A 20,870-nucleotide genomic window follows, 5' to 3' on the forward strand; every position below is an offset into this window, starting at 1 on the left:
GGGTAGAAAGACAGCTCCTATTGTATCTTTTATGTCTACGGACATTTCTTTAGTACTAACAAAGTAGAAGATTTCATTTTTCCTTTTAAGGGGATTTAGAATACTAAGTTTAGAAGGAACATTTTTGAAAATGTTTTCTTTCTTTATTTTTAAATCAATTTTCTTAACTCGAGAGAGAAGGTCTTGTTTTATTAAAAGATTTGCATGAAAGCCGTCTTCATCTTCAACATAAGTTAAGATTTGTTTTTCTTCTGAATTATTTTCTTCAGTGTTGTTGAAAATTTCATTATTCATTTTAAGAAAAGCTAACAAGTTAAAATAAACTTTCTGAGTTTTGAAACTAATTTTTTATTTCTATCAAGATGTTCTTGATGTACTTTTTGCTTATGCAGGAGATACATACGTATATTAACCAAGTTTGGTATATATTCATGAGTATGTTTATTTTGTGCTTGTAGAATTCTGAAATCTATATGCACCAAGTCTTTTTTATTATTAAAAAGTATTTTTTTTATGTTGAGAGATTTCAACATGAATCTTACTAATCCAAACTCTATTTATGTTTCTGCCTTCCTTAACTTTAAAGGATATAAAAAATTTAGAGTACATTGTTTTGTAGACACAGGTGCATCTTTATGTCTTGCAAGCAAATTCGTCATTCCGGATGAACTCTGGGAAAACGCTCCCAAAGAAATTAGTTATAAGCTATCATTTTAAAAAACTATTCGAAATAGTTAGATAATAACATGTTGGAGGTGCAAGTCCTTAGATCCCCGTCATTTGTCGTTTTGAGATCAAACTGATCGGATATAAATGTGCATTTCGTACCACCTATTTTACATTACAATTAATAATATTCTTTGGTATTCATATTAATTCCAATTACACTTAAATGATTGCGGACACTTAGGTGATTGTTTTTTGGAAAAGCTCTTTTTGAGCATTTATGTCCGCAGAGAGAGGGGGGGGGGGTGAGATATTTACGTATGCGTGTTGTTAGATGCATAAATTGCACATTTTCATAAGCTAATTTCATGTTTATTTATAGCATTGAATTGCATTTTTAGTGTAATACTCATTCATTTTGCATTTAAGGACATTATCGAGGATCTATCAATATTTCACCATTTTTTGTGGATGTTTCAGGGTGATTTGAAGATTGGAGCATGCTTAGGATGGTCAAGGGAAGCTCTTGGTGAAATTTCGGAACGTTCGGAGCTAAATTGAAGAAATGAAGAAAATTGGAGATTGACTATCTTACAGTTCATTACACAGCCCGCACTTTGACAAGGCATACGTTACGTGGCCGCGCTTTGGAAGTATTTCAGCACATCAAAGTCATTACACGGCTGTGTAATGGCAAGGCATACGTTACACGGGCTGTGTAACGTGATCTGATCAAACTTTGAATTCTTAACTTCCGATTTATCATGTTCTTTTGGCATATTCAAACATAACTTCGACTTGGAACTTCAAGGGCGATTTTGGGGAGTTTATATCATCATCTAACACTTTGGAAACACTTTAATTTGCTTTTTTGTAAGTTGATTTGAAGATTATACTTGTTAGTTAACTTAGACATGTGTGGCTAATTTCTAAATCATTTCTGATTCTGGATTCCTAAATGTTTGTTGTTAAGTTGTAATTTGCACTTGATTTTATGTTTATCATCTAGTAATCTTTGATTTGATCTTAATTATATGCTTGATTGGTTCTCTTTTCACTTGATCAATGAATTAGGGTTCTTATCAATCTAGTTAATCAAATTATGAAATTCGTATATGTTTTATGATTTGATGTTAGTAACATGCACTTAATTGGTTGTAATTAGATCAAAAATTAGTGTAATAAAAGATTAGATGTTCATAATCCCGAACTTATGAGGAATGTTGGATATTGTAGGTAATTGTTGCAAGATCTTAATGTCATTTAATGATTTGATGCAAGAGCTTGTTTGAATTGAATCAATTAAATGAAGTTTTATTTAAAGAGCATGTTTTGAATAAAACACTTTTGTCAACTTGGGTATTAGAGCTTGTTAATATCTAAATTACCAACCTAGATTGAACATGAATCATCGTCATATTACATCTTACAACATAATGCATGTATAGGAATCTGAATCAGAATTGTATTTCTTTTATTGATTTTTAGTATTAATCTTGTTTACTTATGAAGTTTAATTCTAGTTCAAACGTAACCCCACCCCCACTTTAATATTATTTGTATGATGTGTGAGAATATGACTAAATAAGAAGTCCCGTATTCTTGTAGATCGACCCTGCTTACTCTATACTATCTTTAGTGTATGAAGTAGCAATGATTTAAGTTTTATTGTTATATTTTATCCCATTATTTGTTGGTTTGACAGCCAAACACGTGTTTTTTGCAAACTGTTTATTTTTTAGAAGATAATAACTTGTTGGAGGCGCAAGTCCTTAGACCCCCGTCATTTGTCGTTTTGAGATCAAACTGATCGGATATAAATGTGCACTTCGTACCACCTATTTTACATTATAATACAATTAATAATATTCTTTGACATTCATATTAATTCCAGTTACACTTAAATGACTGCGGACACTTAGGTGGTGTTTTTCTTTTTTTTTTGGAAAAGCTCTTTTTGAGCATTTATGTCTGCAGAGAAGGGGGGGGGGGAAGATATTTACGTATGCGTGTTTTTTGCAAACTGTTTATTTTTTAGAAGACCATAAACGTCTATACGTATGCGCATCCTCTTCTCCAAGAAGACATAAGACATTTCTCGTAGACATCTCTAGTCAATAATAATGATTAAATTATTTTATATATAATTAAGGATCCTCAACTTTTTTCTTTTATATTAAATTTGTACAAATTAAAACCATCTATTTTCTAAAACGATTGAATTACTTTTTTTTTCAATAAAATTATATATTTGTTTCTTTTGTTTAATATATGAGGTTTTATATGTGTTAAAAATTATGTAAAAATTATAATGGACACAAATTGTGAAGATTATAATAGACACAAATTAATATAGTGTTTCTTTTTTGTAATTATAAAATGTTGTTTCTTCTTTTATTTTAAATTCAATGATATCTTTATATTGAAGAGGATGACAACATTTAGTATTTTAGTTGGTTACACAAAAAAACAAAAAAACATTACAACTGTTTGAGTGCTTTATAATTTTATAAGAAAAAAGAGTTTCAGCGATAAATTCTTTTCTTAATACAAGCAACCCAGTGCATTGTTTCGAATTATATGGAATGAATAATTAAAAAAATTGTTATAGTGGTTGTATAAATTATATTTCAGTTATAAAACTAAAATTATTTGAATTTCAGTGTTGAATAACTTTTTTAAGTTTCATAAAACGGTTTATTTATGTTTCAACTTATTTTATCAACATGTAGACATTAAAAAATAAACTTATTTTTTTATTTTTTATTTTTTTATTTTTGTAAATTGCAAACGTTTGATCCATTTCATTTTCTACAAATGTCTGCAAATTTGGTCCATACTCAGGGGCGGTTCTAAGGGCTTCCGGTGTGGCACCGACAACACCTGATTTTTCTGTCCGTAGTAGAAAAATTTTCAATTTTTTGATTTTTTTTACCTATTTTTCATGTATTGTCAAACACCTATTTTATTCCGACAACACCTACTATATATTCCTGCGTCCGTCTTTGTCTACACTGCACACCTTATATCCCTTTAAAACAAGCCAAACTTATTACATTTTTACAAAAAAAAATTATTATATTTTATCATAAGATAATTAAACTTTTTATTATTAACTAAATAATATACTTAAATTACATATAAAATTAATATTATCGGTTTTATATGAAAAGAAATACACTTGATTTAATTTAATATTTGTGAAATAAAAAAATGCCATTTAATGTGATATAATACATACTAAACAATTAACTTAAAAACAGCAAGGACCACTCCCACATGTCATTCGCCCTTCTAAAAGGTGCATCCCAACAATGTTTGGTCAAATTTCCTTCCCCCCCTAATCTACCCCCCCCAACACACACACAAGGCATGCCAATTATACAAAATCTGTAACAGTTGTGAGAGATATGACATAGTCTTGGTGGGGGTGGGGGTGGTGGTGATATTGATGACGAATCCGACATGGGAAAAAAAACTTGCAGATGAGATGAAAAACAATGGAAACTTTTGTTTAAAGCTTTCTCTTTCTCTTTCATGATTTTGTCATCTGCGTGTTTTTTGGAGTGTTTTGGTGTGTGTTATGAATTGATTCCAACGGCCCCACCACATCAAACTTGCTAACTTTCCTCTTCTCAAATCCCAAAACCAAATTTCTCATCGCCAATTTCCCTCCCACCCACCCACCCACTCACCATCACCGTGAAAAAGATCCATACTTCTTCTTCGTCATCTCCATCGCCACTGAAACTATATGGCTGCCATACCAAAACCCATTGTTTTCTCAATAAAATAAGTGAATTGGGTGTTTAATCGATCTGGGATTCTCTCCTTTTGGTCGGTTTATGATACCCTTTTCTCAAAATTCTTTTTTATTTTTATCCTTATTTTGTTTCGTGATCTAACTTCAGTTTTATTTGGACATTTTCTCGAATGTAATTTGATTAGATGATGAAAGATTTGCAGAAAGATCCATCTGGGTGTTCTGTTTCCTGAGAAAATTGAGATTCCCACATTGTATTAAGATCCTATTTTGTATTTTCTTATAGTGATTCATCCAGATCTTTGAGTATTTCTAAAAAAACTTCATTTTTTTCGGCATTCTTATTTTGTGTTTGTGTGATTTAGTGTGTTTTTTTAGTGTATCGTGAATTGATAGCCCCATCACATCAATGCAAAATCTAAGTGTCATTTGCGTCTTCGTCTTCTTCTTCATAGCAACCACCCCACTGCCCTTTTCTCACATTTCTACACTCTTTAATGGCTGCCACAACTTTACACCTAATTTCACTCAATAAAATAAGTGGGTTAGTGATCCATTTGGGGTCTCTCTCTTTTTGATCAATCGAAGAAAACCCTTTTCTTATTTTTTTCAATTTTTTCTTATTTTTTTATATACTTAGCGTAAGCATTATTGAAGCATAATTTTCGACTTTTTTTTGACGTTATCTCCAAGATAATCGATCAGATTCTGGGTTTTTTGTTTTTGAGAAATTTGCAATACCCACATTGAATTAAGTTCTCTAACTCATCAAAGATTTTGGTTACAATCCGGATGTTTGATTTCTCCAACCCTTCAAATTTGCGGCTTTTCTGGAGTTGTAGATTTGAGTTTTAGGGTTTTATAAATCTTAAAAGGCATGATTGCTTGTCTTCCAAGGTGTTGATCATCACGTTCTTCAACTGGATTGCAAATCACACTTCTCAAATTGAAATTACGAAGTAAAATTGGGTGAAAAGAGAAAAAGGGAAAATACCAAATTGGGTGAAAAGAGAAAAAGGGAAAATACCTTTTTGATTCTTTATCAATACAAGAATTCAAATTCAAAGGGTTCTAAATTTCAGGTATCTTCTCATCGATGCATATACTCATTAATCCTGCTTTTTTCATTTGTATCTTTTCGAACATTTATATTTTCACAATGATCTAAAACCTTTCGATCTTGCAAGAATGATGCTTTGTTCGAAAAAAACAAGTAAGATGGTTCCAAAAGTTGTTCGCTCTTTCATTGATTGGTTTATTATATTTATATAGCATCCTGCTTTTAATTCCCCTTGTGACAACATTATAGTTTGTAATTTTTTCTCAATTATACCAATGCCATCGAAATACAAAGCAAAATTCACTAATCTGTTTTGGCAATTTTCAATTTTTACTATTCATAGTGTTGATCTTTTTGTTAGTTTGTGTAAACTCTAGGATTTTTATAGTATTTTTGCCAATATGTTGGTTGTTTAGGCCAAACATAAGAGAACGGTGAATGGTACGAAAATTGCAACTTTTTTGTCCCATCCAAAAAGGTGGGATAGTGACAAATGCCCTCCTCGTCCTTATCATCAGAAATATCCCTAGAAAGCATTTGTTGACAATAACATAACTAGCTGATTAAAGTTGTGGATAATTTTATAAATTTACACTTACCCGATTCTTTCTTATCAGGAAAAGAAAACACGGATTTTGTTTGATAAAATCATATCATATATATAATATAATATAATGGCAAAGAGATCAAAACAACGTGGTGGTAGGCAAAAGAAAGAGCAGTCAGGTTGTATGTGGGGATTAATTAGTATGTTTGACTTTCGACATGGTCGGGCTACAAAAAGGCTTCTTTCAGATCGCAAAAGATACACACCCACTAATGCTACTCATGGTAAGACGTTTGTTTCCATAGCATAAATGCAACAAATAGCTATGTATATATATATATTTTTTTAATTCTAGCATTGTATTTTCATTTTTTGGCAAGACTTCTGCTTACATGGAAACTAAAACGGGCTAAATGCAAGAAGATATAGTAACTTACTTTCATTTATGTATTTATTATAGCATATCCTACTTTTGACATTTCTATTACATCCTTGTATTTTCATTTCTTGTTAAGGCATTATACTTTATACCAATTATAGCATTGTACTTTTAGTTTTTTCTTATTTGGACATTGTACTTTAAATAATCTACTCAATTATAGGAATGAAAATTGCTATGTGTTGCATATAATGGGGTAGATTTTTTCAACTACAATTCTGTAATTTAAGTACGTTGCTGTTTCTTGCACTTAACCCAAACTAAAACTATTTGGTGTATGTTTTTCCAACAAAAAGCAAAATATTTGGGTGACCTTTAATTTGATCCGTTATCTATTTAAGCTTAAATCTTCTGAGTTGCATCCATTTGATCCGTTAGAGATAAAACATAACCCAAATTGACCCATTTGACTTGACATGTTATATAAGCAAATGTAAACTTGTAATTTTCTTGTTTTTTTTTTTTCAGATTCTCCATACCTTACATCTGAAGTGAGTTTGCCCACAAATTCTGAAGAGTTGCATCAAAGCATCGAGGTATAGACTGTTATAAATATAATTTTTGTAGCTTTTCATGAAATTTAAACCCTAAAACCTTTTTAGGTTATGATTGCTTATTTGATCATTGTTGTCAATACAATTTTTTTTTAGAAACCGGGATTTGATCTCATGAGGACAAGAGTGAAGGAACTTATTAAAGAAGAGATGTTCATGGACCAAGATTCAAAGAAGCAAAATGACATCAACAAGTTAGAAAACCACAAACCCAAGCATACAGAAAAAATATTAAAAGAATCTCATGATCAAGAAATCTCAATCACTCATCAAGTTTCACCTCAAAAAACCTCACAGTATCAAGATCTCGAAGCTCTCGTGAAAGAAATCTTGCTGATTTACCAAAAAAAGAACGAACAGAATGATGATCCAGACACAGGGGCAAAACGGTCTTTTCCTATTGTCGAAGAAAAGCTTGTTGCGGCCATCGAGACGTTGCTTAATGAAAACGGTGGCCACAAGAAGTTTCACCATTCGAGAGAGATGTTTCAGATGTTGAGTTCCAATAAAGAAATGTTCTTCAAACTCATTCAAGATCAAAACTCCATTTTACTAAACGAAGACCAAAAGTCAAAGTCAAAGTCAAAGGTGATTTCGGGCCCGAAGTTTCTGGAGACCGAGCTAACTGACCGAGAAACGGAGGAGCCTGTGACCCATAAACACCGCAAGTTTTTCAGAAGAAGGAGCAAGTCCGTAGATAATATACCCATGAATGAAAAGGGCAAAATTGTCATTTTGAAGCCGGGTTCCCCAGAAAATCAAATAGGGAATGAAAATTCGTCACAGTTTTCTTTCATGGAGATTAAAAGACGGCTTAAAAATGCGATGGGGAAGGAGCAAAGAACACTGGGAAAAACCATTGATGGACATGGTGGATGGAGTTCTCCAAATAGAAATCATTTTTATACCGAAAGATTCGCCACAGCTACTAATTTTCATTCATGGAGGTCAAAAGACGATTTAGCCCATGGAAGGGTTTCGAAATTACGAGAATCCGAAATGAACGAGGAGGATACGAATCATCGGATATCGAATATTTATGTTGAGGCTAAGAAACATTTATCAGAGATGCTCACAAGTGGAGATGAAGATGCTGATTTGATGATGAGAAGCTTACCTAAAAGTCTTGGCAGGATTTTGTCTCTTCGAGAGTACAACTCTCTTTCTCCCGGTACAAGTCCTAGAGCACAAGATTTTCGTTTGGTCAACAAAAGTCAACTTTCTACGGACAACGACAATCATGAAGAGAATATAACTTCTGAAGGTATTCTTATTTTTTTTTTAAGTTTTAAGGGGGTGTTTGGTTCCGACAAAATTGAAATTTGAGATTCTATTCCATGACAGTTTGGTATATAATATTGACAAAGAAAATTAATTAAAGTAAGAGTTTAAGAGTAAATTACATTTTTGATCCTTGAGTACAGCTAATTTTTTTCAGTTTTGGTCCTAAGAAAACTCTTGCAATTTTGGTTGTTATTTGAGGTTTTCATAACGATTTTTGTCCCAAGTGAAATGACTATTTTTGGGACTAAAATTGCAAAATCAGCCATATTCATGGATTTAAAAGTCAATAAGTTTTCAGCATTCCAATAATGCCAACCAAACGCCCTACAGAAGATTCCATTCCTTTGACAATTCCAATCTTTTCCAAGAAAGCATTTTGTGAATGAAACGCCCGTAAATCTTGTGTATTGAAAACTTGTGCAGGAGTTGAAGTGATTGTAGAATCGGAATCTTGTGATAAAGAACACGAGGAAGAACAAACAGAAGGTGTAGATGTTTTGTCTGAATCACACGGGTTGTTAAATGGCGTAGAGGACAACCACATTGCAGTGATTCCGGATTCTTCTAATGAAGAAAGCTCTTCAGACAGTTTGAAACAGGTAAGTGTTGTCTGTATAAATAATCTTTAAAAAATATTTGAGATAATGATGTTACACGGGAAATGGAAGGTAAAAGTAAATTAGGGCAAATTTGTAAAAGATTTGGGACTTCAAGCGGGAAATTCCCATTTTTTGGGCTTTCTTTATTAAGTGTTCTTTCTGCATTGAGTCAAGAAATCATACTTGTACATAGCTTATAAGATTAACTGCCTTTTTTTTTTTTTTTTTTTTTTTTTTGTAAATTATATTTTTGATCCTTGAGTATAGCTGATTTGTGTTTTGGTCCCAAAAAGTTCTCTTGCAATTTGTAACGTTTTTGGTCAAATATTATTTATTGGACTACATTTTTTGGGACCAAATTTAAAATCAGCTATATTCAAGAACCAAAAATGTAATTTACTCTCATTTTCCCATTAAAATGATGTCTGGCCGAGTAAGAGATATATGTGTGCAAATGACCATTTTGCCCCTTCTACCACCCAAAAAGAAACTCACCATATTCATCATTTTTAACAAATCAACTCAGTGGCCAATCACACTAAAATCGATTCACAGAATTTAAATCAGAACACAAAATAACATAGAAATTGAAACATTCTTTTTGTTGATTTGCAGGATTTACCCGATGAGAACGACTCATCATCTTGTGGACCACATATAAATATAATAGAGGCTACAGTAGTAGCTAGCAAGACAGAAGAACGCGAGATCACTCCCTCTGATAAAGCCGGAAAGCCGAGTCCTATTTCCGTTCTCGACCCGTTATTCTCAGATGATGACATCAGCCCCGCAAGAACCGTTTCTCGACCCGGTAACCCCTTGAAATTTTCAATTAGTTAAATGTCTAAAATACCCTTTTTCCTAAACTAACGCTATTTTTTCAATTTCAGTGGAACCTGCGATTCAACCACTGCGTATCCAATTTGATGAAGAACCTGTTTCCCGTTCTGAAGATCAACAAATACGAATCACAAATTCTGAGGATAGTGAGGAATCTGCGTTTGAATACATTGAAGCTGTGCTCCTTTCATCTGACCTAAACTGGGCCGATTTTGAAAAAAGGTGGCTTTCGGGTACACAGATTCTCGATCCATCTATATTCGAGGAAGTGGAAACGTTTTCGGGTCGGGCCCAATATGATCAACGCCTTCTATTTGATTCGACCAATGAAGTTCTTGAAGAGGTATGCGATCATTTTATTCCCGAATCATTGTTCATCAAAAAGGCCGTTTGGCCCGTTCCTAAAGGAATGGATCTAATAAACGAGGTTTGGAGAAGAATCGAGTCACGTCTTTGTAAGGTTTACCCTCGAGATTTAGACAAGCTTGTGAGAAACGAATTGGGAACATCAAAAATGTGGTTGGATTTGGACAATTTTCGATCCGAGTCTCGGGAAATAGTTGTCAAGATCGAAGAATCAATCTTTGAAGAAACAATGGATGATACCCTTTTGAGTTTATTTGATACAACGAACCATGGTTTATCTTGTTCATGAAGAAGACCTTGATTTTGGGATTGGAAGATGGTGTTCTTGTTTTCTTGATTAGGGAGGATTTTAGGGTTTGGTTAATGTGTGTTTCAATGTTTTGTGTGTTTCTGTTACTTTTTTCACATAGTTACAAAGATACATGAACATGGAGGTTAGTTTGTAACTACATATATAATCATATAAATAGGTGGTGGTTTGTAGTATTTTGTATTCGATAACAATCACATATAACAAATAAATTCATTTATGATAGCTGTTTTATTATAAAAGATCAGTGAGTATATATTGTTATATTGTTTTTTTTTATTTAAAAATAACATAACACATTTTAATACATTCCTAAATTACATCATTATAACATGCTTTAATCTATCCCTAAATTACATCATTGTTCCATACTTAGAACTCACACCCACTTGGTTTATAAGCCCTTTGTTAGTTAGATAGGACAAGACAAAACTTGGTTTATAAGCCCTTTGTTAGATAGGACAAGACAAAACATGAAATGGTGATTTTTCTTGTAATGTTTATGTCATTGTTTTATAAGCCCTTTGTTAGAGAGGACATGAAATGCTGTTTTTTTTCTTTGTAATGCCAGTGACATGAAAAGCTGTTTTTTCTTGTAATGTGATTGACATGTATTGTATTGGGTTAGAATGTCATCTTCACCATTATGAGAAGGGTGTTGTTCTAGGCTAGAAGATATCTGAGTAGATTAGAAGACTATTTCACATCTAAAAAAAAAAATCCATGCAACCTTTTAAAAAACAAATGATTTGCAATGACTAATATTAATACATGCACATGGTCAACATGACGCAGAAAAAAAAAAAAAAAAAAAAAAAAAAAAAAAAAAAACACAAACATCACGGTCATCACCTAAGATCACTCGTCGGGATTTGAATCCCATCACTTTGGATTGTTCTTTTAGTGGTTGCCCATTCATGTTTGTACTTTAATTCTAAATAAATGCTTGCTTGACTTTACGTAATTACACCCACCGAAAGGGCTATTAACTTCATCTTCGAACGTTAGGCTTGTTATTTGCATGGATCACGCGAATTTCTTCTAAATAAAATTTTCCTATTAAACATGTGTAAAAAAAATTAAGTCACATGAAGCTAGTCAATCAACATGTTGTATTAACGCAATCACAAAAAAATCCTCCACATTGTTACTTTCCACCGACTTCTCCTAAATTATGTTATGTAACAAAACATTATATTCATCAAATATCATGGATTCACGGTGTATATATAATATATACATGCATTTATACAAGCACTTTTGAGAAATTAAATAACTTTTTTTTTTCATAAATAGAAAAAGGGCATGAAGTTATTTTTTTGGCCCATGTTGTAAGCTTATGCGCCTATGGTTATTATGCTTCTAAGCTTCTTCATTTTTTATGTAGGGTTACGCCGTTACGACCACGCATAATTGAAATTTTTATCTTCGGGTTCTCTCAAAAATATCATCCGATACAATTGCTTGACTTTTACTTTCATATAAGGCCATATATGTTACACACATTGTATTAGTTTTTAAAAAGGTTAAATATGAAACTAGGCTGTTAGTTTATCATTTTATGTATTCAACCTAAAAGAATGATGTTATAAACGGTCCGAAGGTGACGCATGTCGCTGTAAACTGTAAAATAACTAAAACTAAAAGTATGTTGCAATGAATGGTAGAAAAATGAAGTATGTTACAATAAACCATAAAAGGTCAACCATTTATCAAATCTATTCTAAGATGTTATATAATAAGTTAATCTACCAAATCCTAGCTTTTGCTTAGTAAATTATCTATTAATTCTCCCTAGTTAAATGATCTTGTAGCATATGCAACAAATGGTGTATACGAATTTGAATTTGATCAATTTAGTTGGCAAAAAGGTTCTACCCATTACTGTTAACTCCAGTCAAACCACTTTTACATCTACTTCCTAACTTTTCAAGTGTCATTTACATGAAGAAAAAAAAGAGAGCACAAAAAGAGGCAAACGAAAGATTGAAGTTGTCTTCAAAACAAGGCCTTATGATTCTTGGTTTCTCATGGATTTGTCTTCAAATAAAACATCTTCAGTCCAAGCAACAATGTTGAATGCCAAACCTTCCAGTACCCTTGAATAGCTTTCCAATATAGCTTGTCCCACATCCTACACAAATACATATATAACTTCAAATGAATTATGAGGGTTAAAAATGTTACCTTTTGAAAACAAAGGGGACTTTTGTTTGTAAAATGTTTTTCGATTGGATAAATCCATCAAAGGAAATGGATTCCCCAATAAACGATGAAATCCATCAAAATATACAATTTGAAGGATTCCGACGGATGGAATTCACTCCATCGCCAACCAAACACGCTACGGATAGAATCTCGAATTCAAATTCCGTAGAATCCACAAGTCCTAATTTAATTAAGTCGAAGTTACCTTGTTATATTGAATCTTGCTTGTATCCAATGTCGTTTGCGAGAGTTCGGGGTACCGTTGTTTCAAGCTAAACAACAAACTATCGGCTCGATCCGCTAAAATCACATTCTTATCGCTCCGTTCTACTTCCGCCACGTGTTGTTTAACCATCTCCCATGATGATTTTGAATAACTTGCACACGCTTTACGCCTCCATGTATACATAGATGCCTCGACTCGATCCGCCAACTCAAGCGCTTCATGTTCCGAGCTTATGTTAAGACAATCAAGAAGGTATTCCGGTGAAAATTTCCCCCCGGATGTCATATATCGGTATATCGTATCCCCTACACTTGTTCTTCCACACTGAAAAAACAACAAATAAGATGTAAAGATTCCAATCCATTTTGGAATTGGAACTCTCAGACTGAAACCCTGGTTTTTTTATACCTTGGGGAGGGAAGTGATATATGTATGTGGTATTTCCATTTCGGCGAGAATGCTACTATTGATGGCCATTGCCGCCTTGTGGATTTGATTGGCGGCATCACGTTTTTGTCTTAAATGTTTTCTGGCGGTGTCGGAGAGACCTTCGGAGCCCACACAAGGAACCGGCAACCACCATTTTTCGTCTTTTCTCTGAGGCTGAGGAATCCTCCGGAATGATCCCGTTCGGGAGTTATTTGACATGCTTCCTTGTTCCACATACCAAAACTCTGTTTCTTTGAAACTTTCCAATATTTCCTATATTACAAGAAACAAGAGAAGAATTCACCCTTAATTCTGGGAAAAAAAAAACTATTAAACTCTGAGGAAAATAGATGTTGTGGTCTTACTAAGAGTAGCGCATCAAGTTTCTTTAATGCTGGAAGGTTTATATAAATATCTGACCTTGGCCGACTAGACATCACCTGAAAAGTTATTCCAATATTAACCCCAGGAGTATAATTTTATAGCAACCACTTATAAGAAACTCATCAGAAACGTAATAAAAACAACAATTTTTTTTTAATGGGTACCTCCATGGCTTTTCCATTCTGTAAACTATGTGATGAAGGAATGAACTCTACAATGTAATCGCAAACAGAAAGTAAGCAGTTCATCTCCCTTTTCCACATCATCTTTTTCTCAGGATGCAAAGGCTCCAGCTTTTGGTGTTGACCAAACATAGAAGCTGAAAACATCATAAAAACAATCATATGATAATAACACATGGAATTTCATCATTCAAGGGCATTTATGTCTTTTGCATACCATAAAGATTTGTGATGGCATTAGACACGGTAACTGCAGTTGAAACTCCTTTACCACTTCCAGACATGTCTTCTCCCAGCAAAAGCTTTGAAAATCTCTCTTTCATCATTTCAAGCTCTGTTCCAAGAAAGATTTTGTATAAAAAAGAATGTATAGATTAATAAATTGAAATGCAATAAAAATTAAAAACTCTCACCTAAATCCATAGGTTCACGACTCTCGGGTTTATCTTCTGTTTCAAATTTATGGTTGGGCTTCACTAGACCAAATCTTGAGAGGGCTGGCCTGTAAGGGGATCTTCCGGTGGCCGGCCAGCTGACCGGAGACTGTGTCTCCGATGAACAGCTGTTATTGTCATCTGTTAATTGCTCGGAGAAAGCTGAAGTCTCTGAGTTAGTTCTATAGTAAGCAAAAGAATTGCCACTGAGTGTTGAATTGACTGTAGGTGATTCATCATGATCATGATCATGATCATCTGCTCCTTGATCCAATGAAGAAATCGTTGATGACTCAAATCCCAAATCAGAGGTCTCTTCAAAATCGTCTAATTTCTCCATTTTTAATGGGTCTCTGGCACTAGAAACTTTGGATTAGTGCTAGAAATTCACTCCTGCATTTATACAAACAGTTGGCGTGCATTAAAAAGGATAACGGAAAGAAATACCGGGAAAATACTTGAATTGCAAGAATCTTCGTAAAGGAAAAGCAAAAAAACAAAAAGAAATCTTGAAACGTCACTATTACCTTCCCTTATATAGTTGTTATATATACAAGTAATTCGCTAGCAAAAAGCGTATATTTCAAAAAAACTAAACCCAACGGTTAGATCATTCAAAATACCAATACCAACATAAAAAGGAGATTACGAATCTTTACAGAGAGTTATTACCTTTGTTCGAATTCGAAACAGTTCCCTCTTTAACCGCAACAGCAGCAAATAATAAACAATCTTGATTTCCTTTTTCTCTTTCTTCAATTTTTGGTCACCCTTTCCCTTTTTCTCGAAAAAGGAACTGCAGAGGCGTGCTGCTCGCTAACCCAGTAGAAATTGCAGGCGTCTGATCCTTAATGCGACCATTTCTGAACGAACCCCAGTTGGTAAATGATCTTTGAAATTAAAATGGTGGAAAGATGATGATGAACGATTATCTGTAGTCTTGATTCTTATGAAGGACAATGATTGATTGACCTTGTTGCATGAGTTGGTACAGCAGGAGAAGGTTCTATACAACTTAAGAGGTGGTGTCGTTATGTAAATAATAAAGGGTTGTCCTTTTTACAGAGATGAAGTTGACGAATCCTGACCCAAATTAAATTTCCATTAATAACAAAGATACCATATGGAAACCATATCATTACTTTAGACAAGGTTCAGGTTCATATTTCTTGAAATTTGGAGTGATCAACATGTGTTTTTATTTATTTTATTTAATTATTATATAAACAAACCTTAGAAAAAAATAATAGTATATTATTTTTAATATATGAAAAATTATTACATTATTTTATTTAATAAAAATATTTTATATTTTGATTGGGTCTAAAATAATGTTTTGTAATCGGTAAATTCTTAAAAAGATAATAATGTTTTTGTTTTGTACAATAAAATCATTTTATATTCGTAAAAATATTCAACAAAATGTTTCTTGAAGAAAAAAAAATACAGGAAATAAAGAGGAAGATAAAATCAAAACATAAAATAATATTATTATACAAAATAATAATTTTCATGGATTAAATGATAATATATTGAGTTTTCTAAAACCCTATAAGTAGGCTAATCCATTTTTATGAGTTTGCCCGTTAAAAAAATCAATTTAAATGTGATTTTCTTTTAAGAAACACATGAACAAAACATAAAATGATTTGTTATAGAATACAATAAAATAATAATAGTTTTTCCATGTCTTCGGATCCTCAAGAGTTATTTTCCCATTTCTCAGAGTGTAAGGACTTTCGCAGAACCTCTCTAAAGGAAGTCGTGGTCATTTAATAAATTTATGTTTTTCATGGTTATTTGCTACAAACACCCATTCATTTTGGTCATTTGATAAATTTTATCTAAAAAATAAAAATTACTATTTTATTTTTATTTTAGATTCTTACCCCCTTATGTTAAGGACCTCATTAAATAAGTAATACAAAGTATATTGATATTTATAGGGGAAACTTTAGCAGTTGGAATTATAAATTAGGCTAAAGACTGTCGTGATATTTTTGTCAATGGTAAAAGAGTGTTGCATAAGCGTCACATAAAGTTTTACAATTTTTGTCATACTTTGCCTATGAATGGGGTGTTATGGTTTTTTTGTACCAATGGTATATATATAGTTGTATTTAATATTTATGTTAAAAAAAATTACAATGACCAATCAGGAAATAGAAAAAGTTTTACCATTGAAATTTGCCACCGATGGAAGTTCACCTATAAGATTTACCATTGGCAAAAAAAAGTTAGGGTGTGGTGGTGAACACCTGTAAAAGTGTCACATAGGTTTTTACCAATGACAAAACTCTCCCACACTGTATAGTTTTATAAATTAAAAAAAAAAGTTATTGATAAATAGTTTATCAGTTAATTCTAAAAAACAAAATTTGTCAAAACACTTAAATTACCGGTTATCTAGTTATTACAATTTTAAATAATAAAAAGTTTATATTTAAGGTCGCTGAGGAATTAAAGTTGCTTGCATTGATCATATTTCCAGCACGTCCATCCGTATAGCTAACAAGTTTTTATACAATTTTTACCGGGTTTATAAACTTGTTGCTATCTTGGAGTTATATATTTAAAAGGTGTAACATTTGTTTACGTCATGTATAAAAGGTGTCCTGCGTGAATTTGTGCACATCATGTATAAAAGGTGTTATGCATGAATTTTGCAAAATTGTTGGACAAAAAAGTGTGAATTTTGCGAGATGTCTCAAAATAATGCAATCTGAATTAATATCATATCTAATAATACGTATTTAATTTCTAGCAAAAAAAAAAAAAAAAACTTATCAAAACATATATGAGTTAAAAAAACCATTATACTCTTTTTCGTCTTGATTCTTAAAAAACACAAACTCCATACCAACATTAAAAATCAATATGTTCCGTATTACAAATTCCATACAAATAATAAAAATATGTTAGATAAACCTAACATATTTTCGTCTTGATTCTTAAAAAAATCATTATATTCTTTTTTAGTGCATTAAAAATCATATATTTTCAAAAAGTCTTACTTACTTCAAAAAACCAAACCTATTTCCATATGAACATTAAAACAATCAATGTATTTTTTAGCATAAAAACCATTGCATTTTATGAAATTTTCTAATATAATAAATTGTAAACACCACTTGAGAATGGACTATCTGACATTTTATGCCTATCTAAAAAGGTAAATTATTGTACACCTTGAATGAACAATATCATAAAGACATAAATAATCAAGTTCGAAAGGAGTTTTTGTGAGAAAACTACAAGTTTGTAAAGTTACACAAAATTTTCATGAAAACGGATGAGAAATTTGGAAGTTTTCAATTAGTCAAGTTTGAGTTGTACGAACATGATAATTTGAGTTATACAAACTTGTTATTCAAAAGAAATAATATGTGTTGGACATGATTATTTATCAAGTGTTTATAAGCTAAATGTCAAGATGATTAGACAAATTATGAAGAAAATGAGTTCATATGATTTATGAATTTGTGAAAGGAAGTGATGACAATCAATAATATGATATGAGTTTGCAATTTTATCATGAACAACTTAAGAAATAGTTCAAAAATATAGAAATATGATTGTTTTTAAAAGTGATAATTTGAATACAGAAAAGATTGTTAGGTTATAAATCACATTAATATTTCAAAGAAAATGGTAAATCATATGAATATTTATGTAGAATACTCAATATTTTAGTATTATAAAATTTTAAAATAGTACTATTTATTTAATTTTAGTATCTAGTACAAAATATTAATGACTTTGAAATTGATTTACAAGATTCCTTTACTTTTCTCCTGTCGATCTACATTTAGTTATTTCATTGATGATTAGACATGACAAGTTGAATACATTGATCGGTTGGGTAACGAATTAAATTCGACTAAATTTTATAGGGAAATTAATAGGGAAAATGACTTATATGGGTATCTATGTTTCAAAATCGTTCAAAAAATACCATTTAAGTTTGGTTTATCCAAAAAACACCATCCAAGTAAAATATTTGTACAAAAAACACCAACGAAGTATATTTTTTGTTCAAATTTGATCGTGTGGTAACCGACAATTACCGGTAAAAAATAAATAAAAGAAAAGAAACGAGAGGAAATGACTCAAAGGTGTAACTATGTTTCAAAATCGTTGAAAAAACACCATCCAAGTAAACTTTTTGTACAAAAAACACCAACAAACTATATGTTTTGTTCAAATATTACTCATTGGTAACTGGCTCTTACAGGTTAAATGACGACTTGGCTTAACTATTATGACATGACATAATAATTATTGACAAAACAATAAATGATATATTCCTCCTTTAAAAATCGATTTAGGGTTTCTTCATGAACTCAAGTCCAAAACCCTAATTCTTGACTTAAGGCAAAAATGACTCCTTTACCCCTGCCTCAATGGGCCTTCCTCCCCCTAAGGCCCAAATCCATAAAAAGCCCCAAAAGGCATCCAAGCCCAACTACAAGGCCTCTAAGGCCCAATATGGACCAAGAACCCCCAACATGGCCTCAAGCCCAAAAAATGACCTGCTACAATCAGGTGGACCTAAGGCCTAACTTAAACAAGTCCATGCATACGCCCAACATATGCTGAAGCCTCTGCGATCCGAATGTCGAGCCAGTACCCCCGACGTACTCCTAGCGTACGCCCAACATACTCGGCTAGGATCAAGAACCGCCAATCTTCCGAAGGCCATAACTTCTTCATTCTAAGTCCGATTTCGTCATTCTTTATATCCACAGGAAGGAAACGAGAAGCTCTACACTTCTATCAGTTCTCCCTTGCCTTAAAACTTTTTTAACATAAACCCAGACTTCATAAAGTCTCGAACTAATACTTACTGATATGCCCTTTAGGCTCCAACACAAACCGAACACTCGGTCCCCACAACCTACATTACCCATCACCAAATGGGCGTTACAAACACCACGACTTGTTACGAACGAATATAAATTTGAATACATCGTACACAAGTATTGGAGCCATATCCCAGGAACACATGCAAAAGAAATGGTACGAAACAATAAAATAGCAAGGAAAGGACCAGAGACGTGCCTGTCTGTAGACCAGATAATAAATGAAGGACTGGTCAAGACAATAAACTCTTCTAACAACGAGCAACCTATAAATACCCCAAAGACATGATATCCGAGGCAGAGTAAGGTAAGGCAAAAAAGAGATAGCATACATAGCATTAGGATAACACTAAGAATCGCAATATAATTTAGGCATCAGAGAGCTATGTTGGGGTCCAAATCAGATTGTGATTTCGTTTCTGAAGGCTATAACCCTTGGTTGGACCCCGGAATGACGAAATCTAATTTAGCATTAAGGTAACACTCACAATCGCAATCTAAAGGCAATAAACATCGGTATGGTTGTCTGATGCCTAAATTAGCTCCTGTGGATATAAAGAATGACGAAATCGGACTTATATTGAAGAAGTTATGGTATTCGGAAGATTGGAGGTTCTTGACCCTAGCCGAGTACGTCGGGCTTACTGGCTCAACATCCGGATCGCAGAGGCTTCAACATATGTTGGGCGTATGCATGGACTTGTTTAAGTCTGGCCTCAGGCCCACTTGATTGTAGCAGGTCATTTTTGGGCTTAACGCCATGTTGGGGGTTCTTGGGCCTTAGAGGCCTTGTAGTTGGGCTTGGATGCCTTTTAGGTCTTTTATGGATTTGGGCCTTAGGGGGAGGGAGGCCCATTGAGGCAGGGGTAAACGAGCCATTTTTCCTTAAGTCAATAGGTTTTTGGACTTGAGTTCGAGATCATCACTTTAGAAGAAGATTATGAGAAGAAGAAGTCATTCGTTCATGAAGAACCTTAAATCGATTTTTATAGGAGGAATATATCATTTATTGTTTTGTTAATAATTATTATGTCATGTCATAATAGTTAAGTCAAGTCATCATTTAACCTGTAAGAGCCAGTTACTGCCTTACTGGTGGGTAATATTTGAACAAAACATATAGTTTGTTGGTGTTTTTTGTACAAAAAGTTTACTTGGATGGTGTTTTTTGAACATACCAAACTTAGATGACGTTTTTTGAACGATTTTGAAACATAGTTACCCCTTTGAGTCATTTATTTTTGTTTTTTTTCTTTACTTATTTTTTACCGGTAATTTGCGGTTACCACAAGGTCAAATTTGAACAAAGAATGTACTTCGTTGGTGTTTTTTGTACAAATGTTTTACTTGGATGGTGTTTTTTGGACAAATAAAATTTAAATGGTTTTTTTTGAACGATTTTAAAACATAATTACCTATATAAGTCATTTTCCCAAATTAACATGAAACATTAAAGAATGCATTTTTCATATAGTTGTGTACAAACTCAATTGTTTATATCTAATCTACCTTTTTTCTCCGTTTTTGGAAAGGGAACTTCCCTAACGAGGGTTTTCGGGCCAGCTTTCGCTTACCGACTAATCCCCCGCTGCAAACATGAGGCTTTGCCTCATGCCCTGGAGTCACTGCAGGCGAACCTCCATGGCCACAAGGGCTTAGTAGTGCCAGGATTTGAACATGGGTCAATAGGTTATCCACCATATCTTTCACATGCATT

General features: G+C 32.9%; 2 protein-coding genes across 2 annotated transcripts; one reads left to right on the forward strand and one right to left on the reverse strand.

Moving 5' to 3' along the window:
- The first annotated feature begins 4,049 nt into the window (after positions 1 to 4,049).
- Positions 4,050 to 10,653, forward strand: LOC145065022 (uncharacterized). The gene is made up of 7 exons (XM_079012367.1): positions 4,050 to 5,511; positions 6,107 to 6,320; positions 6,944 to 7,011; positions 7,126 to 8,293; positions 8,737 to 8,912; positions 9,528 to 9,723; positions 9,803 to 10,653. The coding sequence occupies exons 2-7, from the start codon at positions 6,164 to 6,166 to the stop codon at positions 10,405 to 10,407; spliced, it is 2,370 nt and encodes a 789-aa protein (XP_078868493.1). The 5' UTR covers positions 4,050 to 5,511; positions 6,107 to 6,163; the 3' UTR covers positions 10,408 to 10,653.
- A 1,607-nt stretch (positions 10,654 to 12,260) lies between these two features.
- Positions 12,261 to 15,388, reverse strand: LOC145062423 (rop guanine nucleotide exchange factor 3-like). The gene is made up of 8 exons (XM_079010033.1): positions 14,964 to 15,388; positions 14,271 to 14,684; positions 14,075 to 14,191; positions 13,840 to 13,994; positions 13,657 to 13,731; positions 13,271 to 13,564; positions 12,842 to 13,186; positions 12,261 to 12,562 (listed from the first exon to the last, which is right to left on the reverse strand). The coding sequence occupies exons 2-8, from the start codon at positions 14,629 to 14,631 to the stop codon at positions 12,440 to 12,442; spliced, it is 1,470 nt and encodes a 489-aa protein (XP_078866159.1). The 5' UTR covers positions 14,632 to 14,684; positions 14,964 to 15,388; the 3' UTR covers positions 12,261 to 12,439.
- Between the last annotated feature and the right edge of the window lie 5,482 nt (positions 15,389 to 20,870).

This window comes from Lactuca serriola, chromosome 7 (genome assembly GCF_051521515.1).
Source record: "Lactuca serriola cultivar US96UC23 chromosome 7, Lser_US96UC23_V15, whole genome shotgun sequence".
Classification (NCBI taxonomy): Eukaryota; Viridiplantae; Streptophyta; class Magnoliopsida; order Asterales; family Asteraceae; genus Lactuca; species Lactuca serriola.

Coding starts and splice junctions, on each gene's coding strand:
- LOC145065022 (XM_079012367.1), top strand. CDS start 6,164: ATGGCAAAGAGATCAAAACAACGTGGTGGTAGGCAAAAGAAAGAGCAG. Junction 6,321..6,943: donor ACCCACTAATGCTACTCATG/GTAAGACGTTTG, acceptor TTTTTTTTTCAG/ATTCTCCATACCTTACATCT. Junction 9,724..9,802: donor AAGAACCGTTTCTCGACCCG/GTAACCCCTTGA, acceptor TTTCAATTTCAG/TGGAACCTGCGATTCAACCA.
- LOC145062423 (XM_079010033.1), bottom strand. CDS start 14,631: ATGGAGAAATTAGACGATTTTGAAGAGACCTCTGATTTGGGATTTGAG. Junction 14,192..14,270: donor TCGTGAACCTATGGATTTAG/GTGAGAGTTTTT, acceptor TTCTTGGAACAG/AGCTTGAAATGATGAAAGAG. Junction 13,565..13,656: donor AACTTGATGCGCTACTCTTA/GTAAGACCACAA, acceptor CTTGTAATATAG/GAAATATTGGAAAGTTTCAA.